Genomic DNA, 21,148 nt, shown 5'->3' with positions numbered 1-21,148 from the left:
CACACTGTGAAGGAGTACTGCCTGTTACCCCAAAAGAATAACAGATCCACTTTTATGAGAACTCAATTCAGCATTTCCTGTAGAGATTACTCTTCACCTCCTACCTTGCTGGGAGAGCAGCATACATGGGACAGTGAAAAGTGCTGCAAGAAGCCATTTAAGTCAAGTTACATCACAGTGATATTTCCCTATTAACAAATGCCACACATATGGTGGAAAAGTAGTTTGTAATTGAGAGTGACTGGGACACGATGGAGCCAAGGATGTAGTGATAAGATTTTGATAGGTATATTGTTTGAGCATGTGCCATAGAACTGACAAGTGAGATTCCTGGTAACCGCCAAATTGCCCACGAAGAATCTGATGCTGAATCTGCTAACAGGAAAGCTGCCTACCCTGAAGAGCATGTGTCCTGAAAAGGGTGTGAACTAGGGTTGGGAAGTAAGAAAGTCTTGGACAAAAGCAGCCAGTAAGTTCAAAGTATCCTGCTGGAGTCCCAGTGTGGCTTGAAAAATCATGTTGCTCTAATGGGTGTAGTTTTGCCTGTTCGTGTTTCATATGTAGTTGACTCACAGAATTTCCCCTTTGTTACTTAGCTAATTAACTCTTACAGCTAGATTTGTAGAGCTGACAGATAGTCTGAATCCTCCATCATCCTAAGGAAGCCCCAGAGACCTAGAGGTGACATATCTGGCCTTCATTATTAAGGGTATTATTAATTTCAGACCCCCCCCGGACTCCTCAGGGAACAGCAACAAGTTTTTGCTGAGCAGCTGTGTGTGAGGTTCTTTAAAATGAGACGAGGTGGAAGTCTGGTAGAGGCTGGAGGGTCCAGAACCCAGTGACAAAAATGACAAAAATGATCGAGAACTTGGAAAGCAAGTTATAGGAGAAAAGGCTGAAGGAGCTAGGCATGTTCAGCTTGTGGAAAAGATACTTAAGAGAGGACATGATAACAGTTTTCAAACATCTTTATGGCTGCCATAAAGAAGAGGAAAAGCACTTTTTCTCTCTTGCTGAAGAGAGGATGATGCAGAGCAATAGCTTGAATTTGCAGCAAAGTAGTTTTAAGTTGGATATTAAGAAAACTTCTTCACCGTTAGAACAGTGAGACAGTGGAATAGGCTGTCTAGGGAAGTTGTGGACTCTCCATCACTGGAGGTGTTCAAGAAGAGGTTGGACAGCTACTGGTCAGGGATGATATAATTCTATAGCTATGTTCTACTATGGGTATTTCCCACACTTCTCAGCTTTGCTGGTCGGCCCCATCCCCGCTTTCTGCTACTTGTCGGGGTATTTTTAAGCCTCCCTCAGAAGCACTGGGTGTTGGCTGCAGCCATGGCTGGGGGCTTTGACTGAGGTTAGCCAACGTTTCTGCTGGGACCAAAGCTAGAGGATCCTGGATAGAGGGTCTTGCACCACTGCTCAGGCTCAGTGGTGCTCAGGGTTTTTACCCCATGGTCAGATTGGTAACAGATGTGGGGGTTTTGCCTTTCTGCATAGCAGGGAGTGTGGCCCTCTACCTGGGATCTCTTGTCACTATTTTGACAATCTTTTATAGAAGCAGGACATTGGCTGCTGTGGTTTCTCTGCTTTACTTGTGGTTGGTTAGGGTCTTATGTCTTGTGTTGTGCTGGAGTTGACAGTAGGCTTACAAAGAGTTTAAATTCTGGACTATATAGGATAGTTTGGACAGGGATGATGCTGCCTCAGGCAGGGGGCTGAACTCAGTGACTTCTGGAGGTCTCTTCCAGCCCTACTTCTGTATGATTTTACTGGTAGCTGTCATGCATGACAGCTGGGGCTCCGCTAAGAAGCAATGGGTTCAATCACTCCCAGGAGATGGCTTTGCAACTCTCAGGTATGGCAGATGGCACTGATTCTCTGCCTAATGAGAACACTAGTCACGGGGGTCTCTCTAGAAAAGCAGCAGAATGACTGATCTGAAGGAAAAAAACACAGCCAGATACAGTGAGCCCAGTGGAACCAGTTTTGTTTTTCTTCTTTGCATTTCTAAGAGGAAAAACGAAACCACGTCAGGACCTGTGGCACAGTGTAAGAGGAGCACCTGTAGAATAGAAACCTAGGGACCAGGTCCCACTTCTGCCTGCTCCCTGCCCAGCCCAGCCCTGCAGGCGTGCAGCGCCCCCTGCACCTTCCTGAAGCACCAGTTAGAAACAGCGTTGCCAGGTCTTCACTATGAAATTATCATATTGGAAGCTCAAAATTACCATATTTGCTGAAAAACTATAGTACACTGAAAAAATATGCAAATGTAAATGCAAATAAGTCTTCTTGTTTATTTTACATTGCTCACTATAATTAGGCAGTGAGTGAGCACTTGGTCATCAGAGCTGATGCATTTTTTATTTCGAGGTAAGCAGCCACAAGAAAGTGCTGACAGCAAACCCAAAAGTCTTTAAGGCTCCCTGAAAATAACGTGGGTTTTGCATACGCTGCATCAATGAGCTGCCTCAAAAATTACGGTACATTTCGAACACTTTGACTGTTACTGATTCTGCATCATACAAGGGTTGAAATGACCGTACAAATACGGTCATTACCGCGCACCTCGCAACATGACCAGAAAGGAGGCAGGAAGCAGGCGGCGGGGGCGGGACAGCCCCTGGGGTCTCTCTCGGTGCGCTGCGACGCCCACCCCGCCAGGCCGGGACCTGGGATCGTCTCCATGGCAACCTGATCCCGCTAGGGCCGGAGCCTCCCGCTGTGCCCCCACGGCCAAGCCCCGCCCCTTCCTCCCAGTTGCGAGCCAGTTTCTATGGCCTCGCCCCTTCCGCCCCAGGGTTCTGTGCCTCTTAGTAGCCGGCGCGCCAGTGTCGTCATTTCCGTGCGGTGACCGCGGCGATGATGCTGTCGGCGGGCGGCAGCGGCGCGGGGCCCGCGGGGGCGGGCGCGGCGGCGGCTGCAGCAAGTAGCGGCCCCGGCTGGGACGGCGACTTCCTGGCGCGCTACCGGCTGGTGTCGGCCAAACTGCGCAAGCGGTTCCTGCGCAAACCCAACGTGTCGGAGGCGGCGGAGCAATTCGCGGCGCTGGCGCGGGAGCTGCGCGCGCAGGAGAGCCTGCCCTACGCCGCCTGGTGCCAGCTGGCCGTGGCGCGCTGCGCCCAGAGCCTCTTCCACGGCCCGGGCGAGGCGCAGGCGCTGACCGAGGCGGCGCGACTCTTCCTGCGCCAGGAGCGGGACGTGCGACAGCGCCTGGGGCTGAGCGGCGGCTTCGGCGAGCACCTGCAGGCGGCGCAGAGCTGTTTCGCCTTCGCCGCGCGCCTGCACCTGGAGCTGGGGCAGCCGGCGCTGGCGGCCGGACTGTGCCTGGAGCTGGGCTCCGCGCTGCGTGACATGGGGCAGCCGGGCCAGGCCGCGCCGCACTTTCAGCGTGCTGTCGAGCTGCTGGCGGCCGCCCAGCTGCCCCTGGAGGCACTGCGCTGCCTGGGCGAGCTGGCCTCCTGCTTGCTGCTGGGCCGCGACTACGATGGCGCCCTGGCCGTGCTCACCCAGGCACAGCTGCTGGCCCAGACTGGGCCCAGCCCGCCCAGCGGTGCCTTCCTGGAAGTGCTGGTGCACTGTGAGGTGTCCCGTGTGCTGCTGCTGCTGCTGCTCCAGCCGCCACCGCCCAAGCTGCTGCCCGAGCACGCTCGCACCCTGGAGAAGTACTGCTGGGAAGCCTTTGAGAGTGGGGCTGGGGCAGGTGCTGGGCAGCTGCCCCAAGCCGCCTACCTGCCCCCCGGCCTCTTCCTTCTGCTCCAGTCGGCCGTCATGGCCTGCCAGGAGAAGGACCTTGAGGCACTCAAGGTGCTGCAGGCTGAGCTCTGGCCACTGCTCAGCCCTGAGCAGAACCACTTGCTGCACCTCGTGCTGCAAGAGATGATCAGTCCCTCAGGGCAAGGTGTCTGAGCCCCCTCTGCCTCCATGCAGTGGACCAGCTTTGTTTAACTGCTGCCACCTTCATGTAGAGGTGGGAAGCAAGGGGATGAGTGTTAGCCCCCTGCTGCTGCTGTCCTGGGATTCAGAGCTCCCTGGGCCTCGTCCATCCTGGCATTGATGTCACTCTCGCTCGCTTGCTCTTTGACAGTGATACACTTGTGCTCACTCTGTGACAGTGACTTGGTGTTTCCACAGACACTGGGTTTGCTTGAACTGAGCTGCTGCTGCTGATTTCACAGGAGCCAAAACCTACCTGACATCACCAGTGAAACAAATTTGTATGCCACCTAGAGCAGAGCTCAGCTCCCTCACTGCTACTAGGAATAGCCCTTTGTCACCAATCCTGACCTCCAGTCCAGTCCCTGTTGAGAACTGCCATCAGCACTGCAACTTATTTCACCCTCCTCCTCCTGCCACTTGCCGTGGGCTTCTGTATCCTGCTGCAGCTGACTCTTTCCCGCCTCCCACTGTCATCCTCCACGTATACAGGAGAGTGGTTTGGTGTCACAAGGGACAATTACCCTGTTTAGAGGACCATGAATTTGCACAAGCTAATTCTTCCTCTCCTACTTCTGGCCCTAAGACTCTCCCTTCATCCCCACTGAAGAATAATTTTGCTTTTCTCCTACAGCTCAAGGGAAAATTGGAGACTGCTGCCACAGTATAATATGACCTAGCACATTCATAACTGCCAGTCTGCTAGCACAGAGCACACCAGTAATGATCTGGACTTGCTTGCTATGTCTTCTGGGGAAATAGCTACGCTCATTTTCCCAACAGCCTGCAAAAGCCAGAGCCTGTTCCAGTTTAAAATCCAAGGTGTAATGACTAGCACATTTTGTGTATACTTTAAAAATTAGACTATTCCTTGTACCAGCCAATTCACATATGTATTTAAAGTGGTAACTTGAAAAACAGAAGTGACATGTTGATGATGGTGCTTTTTCTCCTCTGCTCCAGTTTTGTTTAGTGCTGGAATCTTGACTGAACTTGTCCTGTCTTCTTAACTGTTGGCTCTGTCCCTTGCTCTGTTACTACAATACTACAGAAAACACTCTAAATACGAAAAAGCATTCTGTGTTTCTGTAAGCAGCTTTCTAATAATATTGGGCACAAAGATGCTTTAGAAGCTTACAGTGGGGAAAAGTGCAAGCTATAGCTGAAGCAACGTGAACATGTGCATGTTCTCTTTCGGGGCTAGACCTGATGATCTGCAAAGTCCCTTCTAGCCCCTAACAATCTATGAATTTTGACTTCTGATGGTATTGTCCAACAGATGCATCTGCATTTATGCAGTGCATGACTCTGTAGTGCTGTTAGGTACTGCATTTGTATGTTACAGTTAACTTTAATATATGTAATTGTAAGTGAGAAGGAGTGCCATGGTATAAAAGAATGCTCTTGTGTCAGCCAAAAAACCTTTTGCCTTCATAATGGAGGACAGAATTAAGCCCCTGAAATAGCCCCTTTTTTTACAGCACATGAATTTGGATTAGTTTTAATGTTTTGTGATTTCCTTTGTTTGAAAATACCAGAACAGTTGGATAGATGTAGGGGCAAATCCTTGAGGGGTGTAATGTTCTAGCTGCACCTTCCTTTTGGGCTGGGCTAGGCTGGACTGCACTGCAGGACTGTAAGCCCTTAAACACAGGTAAAAATCATCTTTCTTCTCTGTACTTGGCCTCCCCTCCCCTGCTTGCCTTCTGGGTTGGGGAAGCAGCTGGAGACAGCAAGAGCAACAGCAGTGGGGAGGGTGCATCCAGGCAGCAACTATGGAGCTTCCCCCATCCCTGGGACAGTGGGGAAAGCAGCAGTGGGGGAAGGGGAGGGGAGTACCCCTGAACAATGATGGGAAGGGGTTGGGGGGGTGGGATTGTTCAGTACTTTCATAGACATTAGGGCTGGAAGGGACCTCACAAGATCACTGGATCCAGCCCCCTGTCCAAGGTGCAGGAAGTCAGCAGAGGTCAAATGATCCCAACAAGATAGGCATCCAAGTGTTTTTTGAAAGTATCAAGTATGTGCCTGCACCACCTCTGGCAGGAGTCTATTCCAGGCTGTCTATTCCAATCACTGTCCCAAATCAATTCGTCCAACTCTTTAAATTACACAGGCCCTGTCCCCTACCTGCGTTGCCACCCTGGCAATGGCTGCCCTACCCTCTGCAGCTCTGGCCCCTAAGCTAACTTAGACCCAATAAAAACTTGTTATTAATGAATTACACATCCTAAAGAGAGATAATTTAATTAGCTATGCATATGTACTAATATGTGAAATAATAGCCCACATCAAGTACAGAGCTGGCCCGGTGCCACAGAGACATGGCATGGGGTGGCTCAAGAAGGATTTCTGGGTGTAATCCCAGCCCAAAATCCAGTTCCTTATTTGGGTCCATATACTCAGCACAGCGGCTGGGGTGGTGTCTGTTGGCAGGCTGGCATGGCCAAACTGTGCTTTAGGCTGGGCAAGTCTCTGGTGAGATGTATCTGGTAGTCTCCTGGTGGCGCAGAGCTATGCTGTGGAGTGACCCAAGCAGAATTTCTAGCCGTAATTCCAGCCCGAAACCCACTTCCTTATTCAATCTATTATACTTAGTACAGTGGGCATGGGGGCTGTCAGTTGGCAGCCTGGCACGACCAAACTGTGCTTTCGGCCAGGTGGGACTGTGGTCAGGGTTCTTTGGGACAGTCTCCCAGTGGCATTGCCGTGAAATTTGAGGTGGTTCAAGAAGTATTTTGCCCCATAATCCCATCCTAATCTGACCTTCATTTAGGGCTCTGTACTTGATGTGGGATATTATTTTACAAATTAATTAGTAGATATGCATAGCTAATGAAATTCTCTCTCTTTAGGATGTGTAATTCATTAATAACAAGTTTTTATTGGGTCTAGATTATCTTTGAAAAAGGAACCAGGAATAAGGAACTGAGAATAAGGAACACAGAACCAGGAACAGGAAACCAGGAATAAGGAACTGGGAATAAGCAACCAACTTCAGCTTCATTGACTATCCAGGTCTTAAAAGCCTCCAAGAATGGAGACTGCACCACCTCTCTGGGTAGCCTGTTCCAGTGCTTCACCATCCTCCCAATGAGAGTTTTTCCTAAAGCCTACCTTAGACTTCCCTTGCTACAACTTGAGACCATTGCTCCCTGTTGTGTCATCTGCCACCACTGAGAACATCCCCTTGGCAGTCACCCTGCACGTAGTTGAAGGCTGTTATGAAATCCCCCTGTGTCTCTTCTCTAGACTAAATGAGCCCAGTTCCCTCAGCCTCTCCTCACAAGTCGTGCCCCAGGCCTCCAACGATTTTTCTTGCCCTCGGCTGGACTCTCCAATTCGTCCACATCCTTTCTGTAGTGAGGGCCCAAAACTGGACACAGTACTGCAGGTATGACCTCACCTGTGCCAAATACAGGGGAATGATCAGGTCCCTGGATCTGCAGTCAGTGCTGCCAATGCAGTACGCCCTTAGCCTTCTTCCCGCCAAGCACCCGCTGATCCCGTAAACGGGCAGCAGCCGTGGAGGCTGCCGTGCCCCCCGGCGCCCCCCTCCAGGAAGACGCACGTCTCAAACTCGGCCTGAGGCGGGTGAAGGCTGCCCCACCCCCGCCCCCTCCCTCCGGCCCAGGCCGGGGTTGGCGGAGCCACCACCCCTCCCACTCTACCAATGCCAGCACGGGGGCGGGGCGGCCAGTCACGTGACACATAGTTCCGCCCCCGCTGTGCCCACGTGGCCGGCTCAGCCCCACGCGCGGTGTATCTCGGGACTACGCGGCCTTTCCGCTCTCGGCTCAGCGCGCGGCGGCGGGAACATGGCGGACGGCGAAGGTAGGACGGAGCCATTCGGGCTGGGCCCCGCTCCCCGCCCCCTTTCCTGCGCCCCGAGTACGTGGCGGCGGGGCGGGGAGGACTCCGGGCCGGGGGTCGGGACCTTGCTCGGGCTCGCAACACCGCCGGCCCCCACCGCGCGGCCTCCTGGTGCGGCGGCGCGTGGCCGCCGCTGCTCTACGGGGGAGAGGGGGTGCGACACGCGCCAGGTGCGCGCGCAGTCGGATCCGCCCCGCCCAGGCCCACGTGGCGCCGCGGCCTTCTCCGCGCTACCGCCCCTGAGGCGGGCGACGGGAGACCCCGTCTCACCCTGAGCCCGGCCTCTCAGCTCGGTGGCCGTGGCTCCTGCCCGCCTGGAAGAGGGGCCGCCCGCAGGAAGGAGCACGTGGTCGGCTTCAGACCAGCCGACGGAAGCTGCTTTTTATGGAGCCTGGGATGGGGAAGCCGGTCCAGGAAGGCCCCGCGGTGGTGAGGAAAGGGGCAGCAATGGTTGTTGAGCCTAAGAGAGCCTCTGAATGGGCTTTAAATGCTGGAGGCTGTGAGTAGAGAGGACTGGTGGGAAAAGCACTGGTCAGGCCCAGTTCCCTGCCCTAGTGATACAAGCCTGTTTGACCTGCCAAGGGTCAGGGGCTTTGGTTCATTGTGGAAAACTAAGCTTCCCTTAAAGGAGGCCACTGGCAACATGTCAACTAATTATTTGGGATGACTAAAAGAAAAGAGGAGGAATGAGAGCACAGATTAATAGCAAGGGCCTGTGTGACACAGAGGCCTGGGCAAGACAGACCCATGGTCTAATCCAGTCAGTGGCAGGTCTTATGTTCTGTAGCAGGTAAAGGACCTGAAAGAAAAATGCAGCCACAGATTTGTTGGAACACTTGGAAAAAACAAACAAACAGGCTAATAAGGGTTCCCAGAGGGGACATGCCAGCCAGTACCCACTGCCCCCTGAGCAATTCCAGGGACCTTGTGGATGCCGACCAGCGAAACTCAACCTATAAATGAGCCACAGTGTGAAAGGAAGAGCCCCACCCTCACCCCAGTTCAGGTTCCTCCATACCATAGCCTTTGTCCTGGTCCTAGAGAGAGCAAAATGGCCTATGGTCTGACCCAGTAAATGTCCATATTTTTAAGGAATCTTAACATAGTGGTTCAGAAGGCAGTTTTCTCTAGTGAGTTTGGATGATTATTTTCTGATGGAGGTGGCTGCTGCATTACACAGTTCCACTCACTTAGGCTTGGGCAGGGTCTGGAGTGAAAGGTAGTGACTGTCTCTCCCTGTTTCTTGTACAGGTTCTGTAGGGAAGAAGCACAAGAAGAAGAAGGACAGGAAATCGCTAGCTGCAGATGATGTTGCTGTAAGTGATGTCTTTATCTTTTTTTTTTTTTTCTTGTCTTGTAGACCTATGTTTGCCTCCAAGCAAGCCTTGGAAGCAAAGCCTTGGTGCCTTGGCTTGGCTCTTGGGGGTAGTTTAGGCAGAGTCATGGAACTTCTTTCATTGTGTTTTCATTTAGGCAGCTGCCCAGAAAAGATTTTTGTCTTCTCTTGCAAACTTGTTAAGCTGTGGATGGTTTTTTAAACAAAGCTGCTTGTGTTTAAACACTTGCAGTTTGAGATTGCAAGCTGTGAGGGGAAAAGGAAAAGCCAGACGGAAAGCAATGCAAGGGGAAACTATTCAAATGGCAGTTCAAGGACCTAATCTGGGATCATATATATGTTGGCTTAAAAGAAAAAGATTGAAGTCTTATCAGTCAGTTGTTCACCTTGTTTTAGGATTGCACTCAAATATTACAGTAAAGAGGGACTGACAAATATGTAGAAAAACAGAACTTGCTGCTCTTACCAGGTGGGAAAGACAATCTTCATCTTGGATTCACTAGGTGTGATAGTATTTTTCCCCCCCAATTTGGGGGGGTGGTATGCTGGCAGCTCTTGCAGCTCTGACTGCAGCTCCAACCCAAGGTTAAGGGTCAGAGTCAGAGCCACAGCAGCCTCTGCCTCCACCCTCCCCTACTTACCATTACAGGCATGGTTCCAGCCCATGTGCTCTATACCCTCGATCTGAATGGGGCTAGAGATGTGCTTGATGGTAAGTGGTAGGGTGGGGCAGAAACTACAGACAGTAGGTAGAGTGGGGTCAGGGAGTGCTGTCACTGAAGGGGGGATGAGTAATTTTCCATGTATAGAATCTAATGGTGGGGGTCATTTTAGATTTGAAGTAGTCTTGGATTTGGATAAATAAGGTAAAATACTGTCCTAACAAACAAATGTTGGTATACTAATGTCTGTGGTTTTATTATGTTCTACTCTCAAGGCATTGGTGTGTCTTGGAATAAAACTGGCTTTTTGAGACTAAAATGGCAGTTGAGGGCCACATAGAGTTGTTTGCATTACAGCTGACTACATTTGATATTTATCCTCATGGATATGGATAACAGTAAAAGGAGAAGGAGATGCTTGTGCTTAAAATTTCTTTTTTAAAAAGTAATTCCCCTAAATTAGCATTTTTCAACATTGAAATAAAGTAAATCCCTTGGCAGGGCTTTCCAGCTTCAAAGCAACTGAGGGCCATGTGCCCTGTTGGCAGCCACAGGCATGACAAGCTGCACACCCCAAGTGCATAGGTGCGCCCTGCCCCACCTTCAGTGGCCTTTGGGCTCACTTCTGGCACTGCCCTGCATTGTGGCTCCAGACTGCCAACTCCCTTGGCATTGTGGGCTGCACTGGGGTAGGGGACATGCAGCAGAAGCTGGGGGAAGGAGGGGAAGCCCAACACCCTGGCTGCTGCTGCAGTTTGGAACAATAGGGGAAGTGGTAGCTGGGTGAGATGCCAAGGTTAACACCTCATAGGTTGCATGTGAACTGCCAGTTGGCCAGCACTGCCTTATGGGATTAGGGTTTAGTCTCTCTTCATGAATTCACTCCTATTATCTACAGCCTTGAAAAATAGAAGTTTTTCTTTTCTTAAATTATGTACACTAAAAAAATTTAGATTAGCTGTGATCTCTGCAGTAGAGAAGCTAACTAAGTCTAGCCATCTATTTGATAATGCCTCCAATAAACCGAAGTTATTTCCGTTAAATGAGATGGGGAGTAACTTTGTTTTCATGTTTTTCTTTAAAATGGGCCATTTATAATTAAAATAGAAAATTGTTGGTCTATATTAAGGCCTAAACTAAAAATAATTTATTAAAATTTAAATTAGTGAAAGCAATATTGAAGCTATATATTTGCTGTCGAAGTTGTTTGGTTTTTTTAAGCCAAAATGCAGACTTAAGAGGAAGTCATTGACAAGTATCTAGAACTAAGATGATGTTTAGTGCTAAACTAGCTTTGGTTAGTGGTAGGCTTTCTTTCTATGGATAAGGAGAGAATGTTTTCTTCTTTTCAGTTTATTCAGCTGGTTCAGCTAATGACCACTTTAATTAAAATTGGGGAATCAGCTGTTGCAACAGATGTTAATATATACATTTGTTAGATTTGTTTAATTTATTTTCTCACATTGATAACTTTGCCTTACTAAAATCATTACAAAAGGCAATTTTAATGCATTTTAATTGAACTTCAACTACTGTCCAAAAATAAAGTGCTAGGACCTGTGAATGAAAACTAATTGTCTGATAAGCTGGACATCATTTACAGTTTTTCCCAAATGTCATCTCTGCTCTTTTATTATATATCAGTTTATTTCAATATTTACTACAATTTGAATGTTCCTTTCCTAAGGGAATAAATCAAGTACAAAATCTAAAAACAAAATTAAATTGATTTAAATCAGCATTCTCGCTTACTAAGGTAAATCGTGATTGCAGTTGCTCATTTACATCAATTTGTTTACATATTCTTGCCTGACAGTTGCTAAAGCTTTTTAAATGTCTTATTACTAACTTATGAACATTTACAAGGAAATTCTACAGACTTTGGAGGATACTGCCTGTCAGTTCTAATTCTCTGACTTAGTATTTCAATGTCTCCTCAGGATATACAGTATACAGAGGAATTTTTCATCAAGCCAGAATCCCGGGTGGCTCAGCTGGAGACATCTCACTGGCCCTTGCTGCTGAAGGTAAGGAGCATGACAGAAAAGTCTAGGCCAGTTTAGGGTATACTCTTTCTGATTGTATACAATAAGCACCACTAGGTCTTGTCTTTCACATGTGTTTTTAGTGTGCTGGCAAAGTAATGTCCATGGGAGCTTAGAGCTGACTAACCCCTCTGTGTCGTGTAAAACTGTTCTCTTGCCTTGCCCATAAATGTGCCCGCTAGGAACTTCCCTGTCCCTTCTCTCTACTCCTGGAGTGATGGTTCCATGGGGCTTCCATGGACTTCCTAGTTCTGGGTATGAAAGCTTAGATGCACTGGATTAATTGTCTTGTAGTTTGTTCGGAAAGCTTTTCAGTTGTTTCTGCCAAAGGCTGTGCTTTTCCTAGCTGCTCAGTATTCTTACTGCTATTGGAAAGCTCAATGTCTACATATGCCAGTTTTCAGTTAGCTATAATTCATATTTAATCAAACTCTAATTCACGTATCTAGTAGCGGAGTCCCAGGACCAAAATATTAAGTTTTCAGGAACGTTTTTTCCATTTTGTTTGAATTTTATAGAATTTTGACAAGCTCAATGTGAGGACTGCGCACTACACTCCCCTTCCATCTGGTTCTAATCCACTGAAGAGAGAACTTGCCGAGTATGTTAGGTAAGCAGTTTTCCCTGTAGGAAAACAGGGCTGTTCCTTCTCTTTGTTTGTGTTGTACATGAATCTGCTGATTGCCTGGTTCAGGGGTTGAAAACTTCTTGCTACCACAGGTTGCTGCTTGTAACCCAGCCCCTGCAACAGGATGTACCCTACACCTGGGAATAGAGGGAAAAAGGCAGTTGCTAGGACCCTGGAAGCACTTTGTCTTGCTGTGGCTGGAGTGCATTGCTGATTGCCTTGGCTATTGCAGTTGTTTAGAGTGATGCTAATAGTACCAAGGTCACAGGTTCAATCCCTGGTTGGACTAGATGATCTCCTGAAGTATTTTCTAGCCTTAATTCTCTAGGAAATGTTCAAGGGCTGGATCCAGGATGTAGGTTGCACACTCCTGATGTAGTTCCAGAAACTGTTGCTTCTCTCCAGTGTTGCTGGATGTTTAAAAATCCTCTTTAAACTTTCAGCAGATTCATAATCATTAAAGCTGTCATTAGAACAATTTTAATAGCATTTTTGATACAGCCACAAAAGCAAACTTCTGTAGAGTTGAAGGTAGGTAGATGGACTTCCCTTTGAAGGTACAGCTTCTGTAGCAGTTAATTTGGTCAAGTTCTGCTTATTGGTAAGTGCTCTTGAGGACAGGAAGATCAAGATTTCCAAGACCCAGGAGCCTGAAATTGGGTTTCTGGCTAAGTGGGTTGTCTTTTCAAAGAGCTGTGCACTAAGCAGCCTCCACTAGTGTGGTGAGAACTTGCATGCTTAACACTTTTTATAAATAGGCCACTTATTTAGAGGTTCCTGTCTTTGAAAATCTTGTATATACGCTGCAAATGTATGACTGCTTTGAAAGCCAAATGTTGGTTAAGCAGGGGTGGGGTAGCAGCTGATGTTAGTGGTTCTAAAGATGTATAATTTGTTTCACTGTAGGTCGGGCTTCATTAACCTTGATAAACCGTCCAACCCTTCTTCCCATGAAGTAGTTGCATGGATCCGACGCATTCTTCGGGTTCAGAAGACGGGGCATAGTGGGACACTAGACCCTAAAGTAACTGGATGCCTGATTGTGTGTATTGAGCGAGCAACACGATTGGTCAAATCCCAGCAGAGCGCAGGTATGTTTTATTTTATTTTATCTTATTTGGATGAAAACTGAAAATTTTAGAGCAGATGGCTTTATTTCTAGCTTGTTAAAAGCCTACTTCTAGGGCAGGTTGCTAAGCAACATTAGAGGCTAGGATGAATTATGAGCCCCAAACGGTGGCAGATAATAGTTCTTAGGAAAACATGCAGTATTACAGCACATCCCATTACACGAACAGATTTCAGGAGAGCACAGCATGTTTAACTTACAAACTAAAGGTTAACCTGCCCTATGGGTTTACAAAATAAAACTTGCTACACAAGAAACCTGCAGCTTGGCTTCCTTTGTCAGATGAAATATGGGTGTGTACCATTTGGTAAAGGTGGTAATTAAGCAGTTGTGCCTCTAGGTATTTGAGTTACGGTGCCACCTGCCTGGTGGTAAACAGTAAAACGCAAGTGGCTGCTCCTGACTACTCTTCTGTCGTTCTTCCAGGCAAAGAGTATGTGGGAATTGTTCGGCTGCACAATGCTATTGAAAGCGAGACTCAGCTTGCCAGGGTAAGTCTCTGTGCCACAAACCAAAACATACACTGAATACTTAATGCAGCAAGCAGCTTATGTGGGAAACACTGAGGAGCTGGTGGAGAACAGTTTTTTAACATTGTGATATAGAGAACATCTTGTTCTCACAAGACTCCAGTTTAATAACACAGATTTTTCTAAGAGTTAACATTAAACGCAATTTGTTGCTTGCAGCATAGTCATCGGTAGTCATTGTGGTCTCCATACTTTATAGCTGCTTGGTCTTTTAAGCTTTATCCATCCTTTCTAGCAAAGGGGTGTGTTCATCTCGTCCTTGTGCCCTGAATGCGGAGGCATATACGGTATGTGAAGTGATGATGAAGTTTATCCATTCTCTGAGTGCTGCTGCACTGCCCCCCTGCGACACCCAGGTCCCTGTTCTAGGGGCTGTGTGCTGTGCAGCCTCCAGATTCCCTGCAGCCTCTCAGTGTTCTACTGGGGGCTGTTGGCGTGTCTGGATGGCTGCCTGCAGGAGTGAAGCAGAGCAGCAGAGCTGGAGCCTCTCTCCATAGGGAGCTTCATCTCAACCAAGATGAGGGATGCTGTCTGATCACATACTGCTGCCTAGCAAAACATCCCAGTTCTACCTCTTATCAACCCCATCAGTGACTGAAATAGTGGTTGTCATCAAGCATGGTGGGTATCTGACCAAATGGGCTTGATTAATGAAATATGAGCAGACCACCTGAAGCCTGCAGTTCTCTTGATATTCAAGTGACCTAATTGTCTCAAGTGTTTGCGTCTTAAATGTTACTAACTCTAAATGTGAGTTACGCAGCATTGAGGGCTGTCCATTCTTCTGCTTCTCCCCCTAGGCAATAGAAACTCTGACAGGTGCACTGTTTCAGCGTCCTCCCCTCATCGCTGCTGTAAAGAGGCAGCTGAGAGTCCGAACCATCTATGAAAGCAAACTAGTGGAATATGACCCTGAGAAGAGATTAGGTAAAGTCGTGCTCTCTCTTTCATATCTTTTTCTGAGCGAGCTACTTAAGGGGGCCCGCTTTTCTTTTGGATGAGACTGGTGTGCAGGTGTTTGAAGTCCCCTTCTGAAATCCAAGTCTTGTGAGATAACATCCTAATTTGAAATGGAGGTAGGTGTTAAGACTGGATTGTTGAATGGGCTGTACTGTGCCACAGTCTGGTAAGGGAGGAAACAGTGTCCCTTGCTGATGTTACTGAGGGAATATGCTTTATCTTGTATGATGATTTCTGTTAATGACAAATAGAATTTCTGTGTGCCTCCTTCCCTAATGGATAAAATTCTTCACTGTCCAGATATATACCTTAGCAAGATTTATCCTTGCATTACATTTTTTTTTTCAGTGTTGAAGTGTCAATACTTCTTGCTGAGCTCCTTTTTGAAGAGCCAAATGATGTAAAATAGATTGCAGTAGCACTATGTGCAAAGATGACTTACATCTATCACCCAATACTGATGGCTGTTTCTGGAGTCCTGAATATGGAGCATCTCTGTACTTTAGTTGTCCTGGCTTTAGAGAATGGTGGCTAGGTTTGTCTGAATTGGAAAGGCAAGTGTGTTTATATGGATATCTCAATGTTCTTCTCTGCCCTTGGTCCCAGGCATCTTCTGGGCAAGTTGCGAAGCTGGCACTTATATTCGAACACTGTGTGTCCACCTTGGCCTCCTGCTGGGAGTCGGAGGCCAGATGCAGGAGCTCCGTCGAGTGCGCTCAGGAATCTTGGGGGAGAAGGTAAGGTGTTACTGCTGCTTATGCTATAAACTTATGCTATAAACTGTTCCTCCCCAAAGTGTTGAGTTCAGGTCAGGGCTGCTGCCCCTGTTCTGGTAATTAAACTTTGGGACAGTGAATGACTGGCGAATGTGCCAAAGTGATGGGAAATCTTACTTCTTGCTGCTCCATTCTCCAGCCCACAAAACTGTCTCCTCTGAATTCAGCTGCATGAGCTTTCTGCTTGCGTTCTGCCTTCGGGTAGTGACATATCTTATGCATTGCATTTAAAAGGGCACCTCTTTGTAATATTTAAACATTACTTTGAAAGTGATATAAAAACTATAGATAGACCAAAAAGGTAAAGAGAGTTTGGATAACTTTTGTTTCCGGAGCAAGTTATCTGAAGTAAGTCTCTGAATATAGGCATTTCTCCAAAAGAGCTTGTGCTTAGGGATGCACTGGTGGGTTTTTTTGGGCCAGTACCAATGGCTGATTTTTTTTAAGGAACCTTATCAGCTGATACTGATCCAGTTCTGATATACAGCCTCACAGCTTGGAGACCAGCATCAGGCTGATAACGTCTGGTGAGGGGAAGAGGGTGTGGGAAAAGAAGGCATGTCGGGGGGCGTGGATTGAGGCCCCTGCAGTGAGAGGGAGTGGGGCAGAGGCAGGTGCTGTTCAGTGGTGGCAGGGTGTGGAACTGCGTAGGGCAAGGGCGGGCTGCCGCTGTGTTTGGGGAGGGCAGTGGTGCTGGAAGCAGGGCTACGGCGGGGGCTACAGCCACCCCAAAATTCACTGTATACCTCCCCAAATCCCCTCTTCCAGTACTGCCATCACACAACCCAGCCCAGTCCCTGGCCCCAGCCCCGCAGTGGCAGCCTGCCCCGCACAAATCCAGGGGGTACACACCCCCATGCCCTTCTGGGGTGTATGCAGTGGTGGGAGCCGACCCCTATGCACCTGTCCCAGATCCGTTCCCTCCCTCACCTCGGGGGCCTTGATCAGCACCCCCCATGTCCCTCCCCTTCCCCCACACGAGACTTACCAGCCCAACACTGGTCTCCAAGCCCCATATATGCTGAGGCTATGCGCATGCATGGGACACTTTTCAGCCACCTCAGGCAAAAGAAGCCAGTTGCAAATATTTTTAATTTTCCCTATATCAGTCCTGATCTGATACGGGACCAATGTATCGGTGTTCCTCTACTTGTACTTAATGCCTTATATTGTAGTATACCTGTTGCTGTTTCTGATCTCTTACTTTAGACCATTTCATCACTGTTTTGCCTTTGATTTAGGAAGCATAGGTAGCTCAGTCTTCTGTTGTTTGATCTTTCATGACTGGAAATCCAGGTTTACATGTGGGTTAGATCACAAATTAAATGAATTCTATTTCCAGCAAGCATGAATGCTAACTTGCGGTCAGGCACATCCCAGAACTGCAGTAGCAGGGCCAGGGCTGAGGGATTTTTGTCCCTTACGTAGGATATGTTTGCTTACCTGCTTTGTTCAAAGCTGTTGCCAGTTTTGTCCCTGAGCCCTTTTTTCAGAAATTTGGGATTTATCCTGACTTCAGCCTGCTCCTCGAGACTAGTGTTGTCTGCATTCATTCAGGTGTGTCTTTTATATTGCTGGCTGACTTAAGGGTTGATGGAATGGGAAATGTCTCTTTGCAGGACAGCATGGTGACCATGCATGATGTGCTAGATGCTCAGTGGCAGTATGACAACAACAAAGATGAGAGTTATCTGAGGCGGGTTATCTTCCCCTTGGAGAAGTTGCTAACTTCACATAAGCGGTTGGTGATGAAAGACAGTGCGGTGAGTTCAAAGGCAGCTGTGGAGATTGCTGACCCCATCCCTCTTGGATAGTGAGAAGTCGAGGTTGGGGAATCTGATGATAATCTAGATGCTTATGGACAGCAACCAAAACTGCTTTCAAAGGGTTAGCTGTGGGAGATAGAGTTGATGCAAGTCCCACCTGAGAAAGATGGGCAGTGTGCAAGATGACTTTTTCATTTAAAAAAACAAAAACATGTTCCAAGCCAAATCCATTCGTCATTCAAGAACCATATGTGGCCATACTACTGGCAAACCTATTCCAGTGGGGCTTCAGATGCTTCCAAATCATTTGGCGGGCATCCTACATGGAAGCCCAAGCCCAGAGACTTGGGGTTCAAATGCCCCCGAGTTTCACTTGCCCTCAGCCATACAGCTGCAGGAGCAAGCTAGGGAGGAGTCTCCCATTTCCATAAAGGGCATAAAGCCAAGATCTTGCCACTGGAAATGAAAGTGGGAGATTAACTATACATTACCTCCAGGAGTACTACCCCATGCCAAAAAAAATGTATGCCTGGTGACTAGGAAATCTGCCTTAGTGGTCACGGTATTTCAGGTCTGCACTTGATCTGAGCCAAAAGGCCACCTGCTCACATCTTATTTTGCTCCAGCTAGTGGAGGCTACTCTATACAGAGCATTCCAGGGCTCCTTTTCACTAGTTTCCATAACAGGTGGGTGAGGGAACATTATTGTACAAGGTGTTGCTTGTGTATGGAAGTTGAAATGGCTGGATAACTTTGCAGTGGCAGTGTTTCCTTTGTTGCTTAGGACCACACTGCTTTTTATGCTAAGCGACCTATTCTCTTCCCTTACCTTTCCAGGTTAATGCCATCTGCTATGGAGCCAAGATAATGCTTCCTGGTGTACTGAGGTACGAAGATGGCATTGAAATTAATCAGGAAATAGTTGTCATCACTACTAAAGGGGAGGCCATCTGCACAGGTAAGAGATCACTGATCTTCCAGCTGCCAGGCTCACTGTTTTGAAGTAAATCTGGAAGGTTTTCGCTAGCATGTTAGTAAAGTTGCAGCAGGCATAGGAGTTGAGTAAAATGTGTGCATATTAGGCAAACTCACCATGGACAAGTATTTTAAACCCTGTTTCTTGGTAACAATGACAGGATGTTAGGGCTGCCAAATCAATGATGACAACTAAAAAGTAAAAGTCTAGTATAGTAACTGAAAATAGGTTGATTGCAAAGTGGTCATCAGCAGACTTCATGATCCCATTACTTGTCTGTTCCTTTGTTGTCTCCCTTGTGTGGCGAAATGCCGGGCTAGCGGCTCCGGCACCGCTTAGGGGAGCCGCGGGCTTTGCGGAGTTGTGCGAGCGCGCGGCTTGTGGGGCGGAATTGAGGTAGCTCTTAGCCGCCCTCGAGGTTCGCCGAGTTGGCACAAGTAGACGACTTAGAGTAAGTAGTTAGTGTCTCTTAATCTATAGGGTGTCCGTTGGTTCACGAGGTTCCAGAGCCAGCCCTTGCGTTCCAACAGTGGAACTAGTCCAAAGCTAGGTGCGGCTGCCGACTCCTTAAGTCCCAGAACTGGTCAACGGCTCATAATTGGGAAACACAAAGCAATACTGTAACACAGTGAATCGTTGTCAGTTGTCGGATTTCTGAGGCCTTTATCTTCGCTGGGATACGCCCAGGCGGGGAGGCTGAGAACCGGTCTGCGGGGTGATCAGGCCCACAGAGTTTTCCAGTTGTCGTCTCTGCTGCTTCCTGCTTTTTTGCCTCTTTTATAAATGTTTATTGGACTGCCTCTATGACACTAACTATAGTATACAGATAGGATAATTTTCTTTTACATAATTATTGCTAGGCAGATTTTCTACATAAGTTTCATTTCTGCAAAAATGACACTTTTAGATAAGAAATGAAATTTACAGAATGCGCATGTGTAGCTTAATGCCAGTGGAGAAAAGTACAAAGCATTCATTTTGATTAACAGTCCACTTCAAGGTTACATAAATGTGAGAGTGCCGCGCGGCAGTTACACAAAAAAAAGAGAAAATAATATAAAGTCTTTGCTAAAAACTATAAGACAGTTACATGCCCCCGTGCCGTGGGGCAGTGAAACATTTATGTAGTGGTCTCATTTAAAAATGGGTTGATGGTGAATAGTTCTTCTTCGTTAGGTTCATTAGAAAGTTTGGTATAGACAAAGGCACTTACAGAGTTTATACGATTTTGGATATACTTCATAACACAAGAACAAATACAAAAGAAAATGATAACAGGTACAAATACTAAGAGGAGTGCTGAAAGTAGGTTAGATAGCCAAGATGAAATATTAAAACCTAGTGCATTAAAGACTTGAGAAAGTAGACTGTTGCCAACGCCAGCGATGCCGTTGACACGGGTAGCTATTTTGCGAATACTATTAACCTGTTGGTTAAGTGGAATGGAAACATTTGGAATTGCAATGCAACATAGGTCATTAGATAGGTGTAATAACTAGGAACAGGAAAACAGAGTGTGTCACTAATGATAGACATAGCATGGTGGGCATTAGCTTGTAGCTATAGTTCATTTACGGGAATCTTTAGGCGTGACAGCTGGTGTTGTATAGTGGTTACGACAGTGATGCGCAGGGGTAGTGTTAACGGAATGATGAATAGGCTCGCCGACGTATTGCGTTAGCAGGGAATACAGCCACTTCTTCGGAGGAGTGGTTTCTACGGAGTCAAGGCGCGTATACAAGATGGGTGACGAAGGTTTCCCGAACGGCTGTCCCATACGATACACTTGCCTGTAGAGAAAATAAACTGATTAAGGCAGGGTATAAAAGCTATATACAGAATAATAGCTAGTCTTTTATCTCGGAACGACGACTCAGCCAATTATGATGGGCTAATAATGTCTTATTGGGCGTGTCAGTTTTAACGTGATAAGTGTTTGGGTAGGTTCCTGCAGATTGTATTGTTCCTTGGTATAGAAGCTGTTTCTTTTCGTTAGGCCCTGGTATGGCTACCCAGACAAGTTCCTCCGGCTGGAATCGAGGCTCCCACGGTTCTGGTGTTTCTTGCTTTCTGTCAGTCCATAACGACTTGTCTTCATTTAGTTGGATCAGAATTTGTGGTAGGCGGCTCGTCCAATTTGAATATGTGCCGTTTCCGGTTAGACGGAGTTTTTCTTTGAGGATGCCTATGAAACGTTCAACGACGCCATTCGACTGTGGGTGATAGGGGATGTGAGTGTGCCAGACGATATTATAGGTGTTGCAAAAAACTGCTAGGGCCTTTGACGTAAAGGGTGGTCCCCCATCAGATTGGATCTCATTTGGCACTTGCCAGAGGCTCATGGCCTGAAGTAGTGCAGAACAGACGGTTTTAGCGGTGGTCTTCGTAAGCGGGATGCATTGCAATTGTCTGGTGCCTAGATCGACTAGGACTAATGCCTTAGCCTGACGTTTGACTCCAGGGAGTGGTCCCATGAGATCAACTTGCCATGTCTTTCCTGGGGAAAAGTACTTTGGGTCATATGCTTG

At 47.5% G+C, this 21,148-nt stretch overlaps 2 protein-coding genes and 3 non-coding genes across 5 annotated transcripts in view; all 5 read left to right on the top strand.

Annotated features, from left to right (window-relative positions):
• Positions 1 to 2,381: 2,381 nt before the first annotated feature.
• On the top strand, positions 2,382 to 5,412 carry LOC149858387 (40-kDa huntingtin-associated protein-like). The gene has a single exon (XM_090061218.1). The coding sequence runs from the start codon at positions 2,866 to 2,868 to the stop codon at positions 3,910 to 3,912; it is 1,047 nt and encodes a 348-aa protein (XP_089917344.1). The 5' UTR covers positions 2,382 to 2,865; the 3' UTR covers positions 3,913 to 5,412.
• Positions 5,413 to 7,680: 2,268 nt separating this feature from the next.
• Positions 7,681 to 21,148, top strand: part of DKC1 (dyskerin pseudouridine synthase 1) — a 28,570-nt gene continuing 15,102 nt past the window's right edge. Inside the window, exons 1-10 of the mRNA XM_090058947.1 lie at positions 7,681 to 7,773; positions 9,064 to 9,128; positions 11,751 to 11,837; positions 12,374 to 12,465; positions 13,390 to 13,574; positions 14,039 to 14,103; positions 14,943 to 15,069; positions 15,709 to 15,839; positions 17,498 to 17,641; positions 18,482 to 18,602. Coding sequence (XP_089915073.1) covers positions 7,758 to 7,773; positions 9,064 to 9,128; positions 11,751 to 11,837; positions 12,374 to 12,465; positions 13,390 to 13,574; positions 14,039 to 14,103; positions 14,943 to 15,069; positions 15,709 to 15,839; positions 17,498 to 17,641; positions 18,482 to 18,602 — 1,033 coding nt within the window. The 5' untranslated portion in view covers positions 7,681 to 7,757. The remainder of the gene's footprint in view (positions 7,774 to 9,063; positions 9,129 to 11,750; positions 11,838 to 12,373; positions 12,466 to 13,389; positions 13,575 to 14,038; positions 14,104 to 14,942; positions 15,070 to 15,708; positions 15,840 to 17,497; positions 17,642 to 18,481; positions 18,603 to 21,148) is intronic.
• On the top strand, positions 14,434 to 14,681 carry LOC149858386 (small nucleolar RNA SNORD17). The gene has a single exon (XR_016444058.1). It is a non-coding gene; the product is annotated as a small nucleolar RNA SNORD17 (small nucleolar RNA).
• On the top strand, positions 15,493 to 15,568 carry LOC149858385 (small nucleolar RNA SNORD83). The gene has a single exon (XR_016444047.1). It is a non-coding gene; the product is annotated as a small nucleolar RNA SNORD83 (small nucleolar RNA).
• Positions 15,891 to 16,026, top strand: LOC149858384 (small nucleolar RNA SNORA36 family). Its single transcript, XR_016444053.1, has one exon. It is a non-coding gene; the product is annotated as a small nucleolar RNA SNORA36 family (small nucleolar RNA).

Source organism: Crocodylus siamensis, chromosome 8 (genome assembly GCF_052110815.1).
Source record: "Crocodylus siamensis isolate JL-2025a chromosome 8, ASM5211081v1, whole genome shotgun sequence".
NCBI lineage: Eukaryota > Metazoa > Chordata > Crocodylia > Crocodylidae > Crocodylus > Crocodylus siamensis.
Note: the sequence above shows the minus strand (reverse complement) of the source record. Positions and strands in the feature narration are given on the sequence as shown.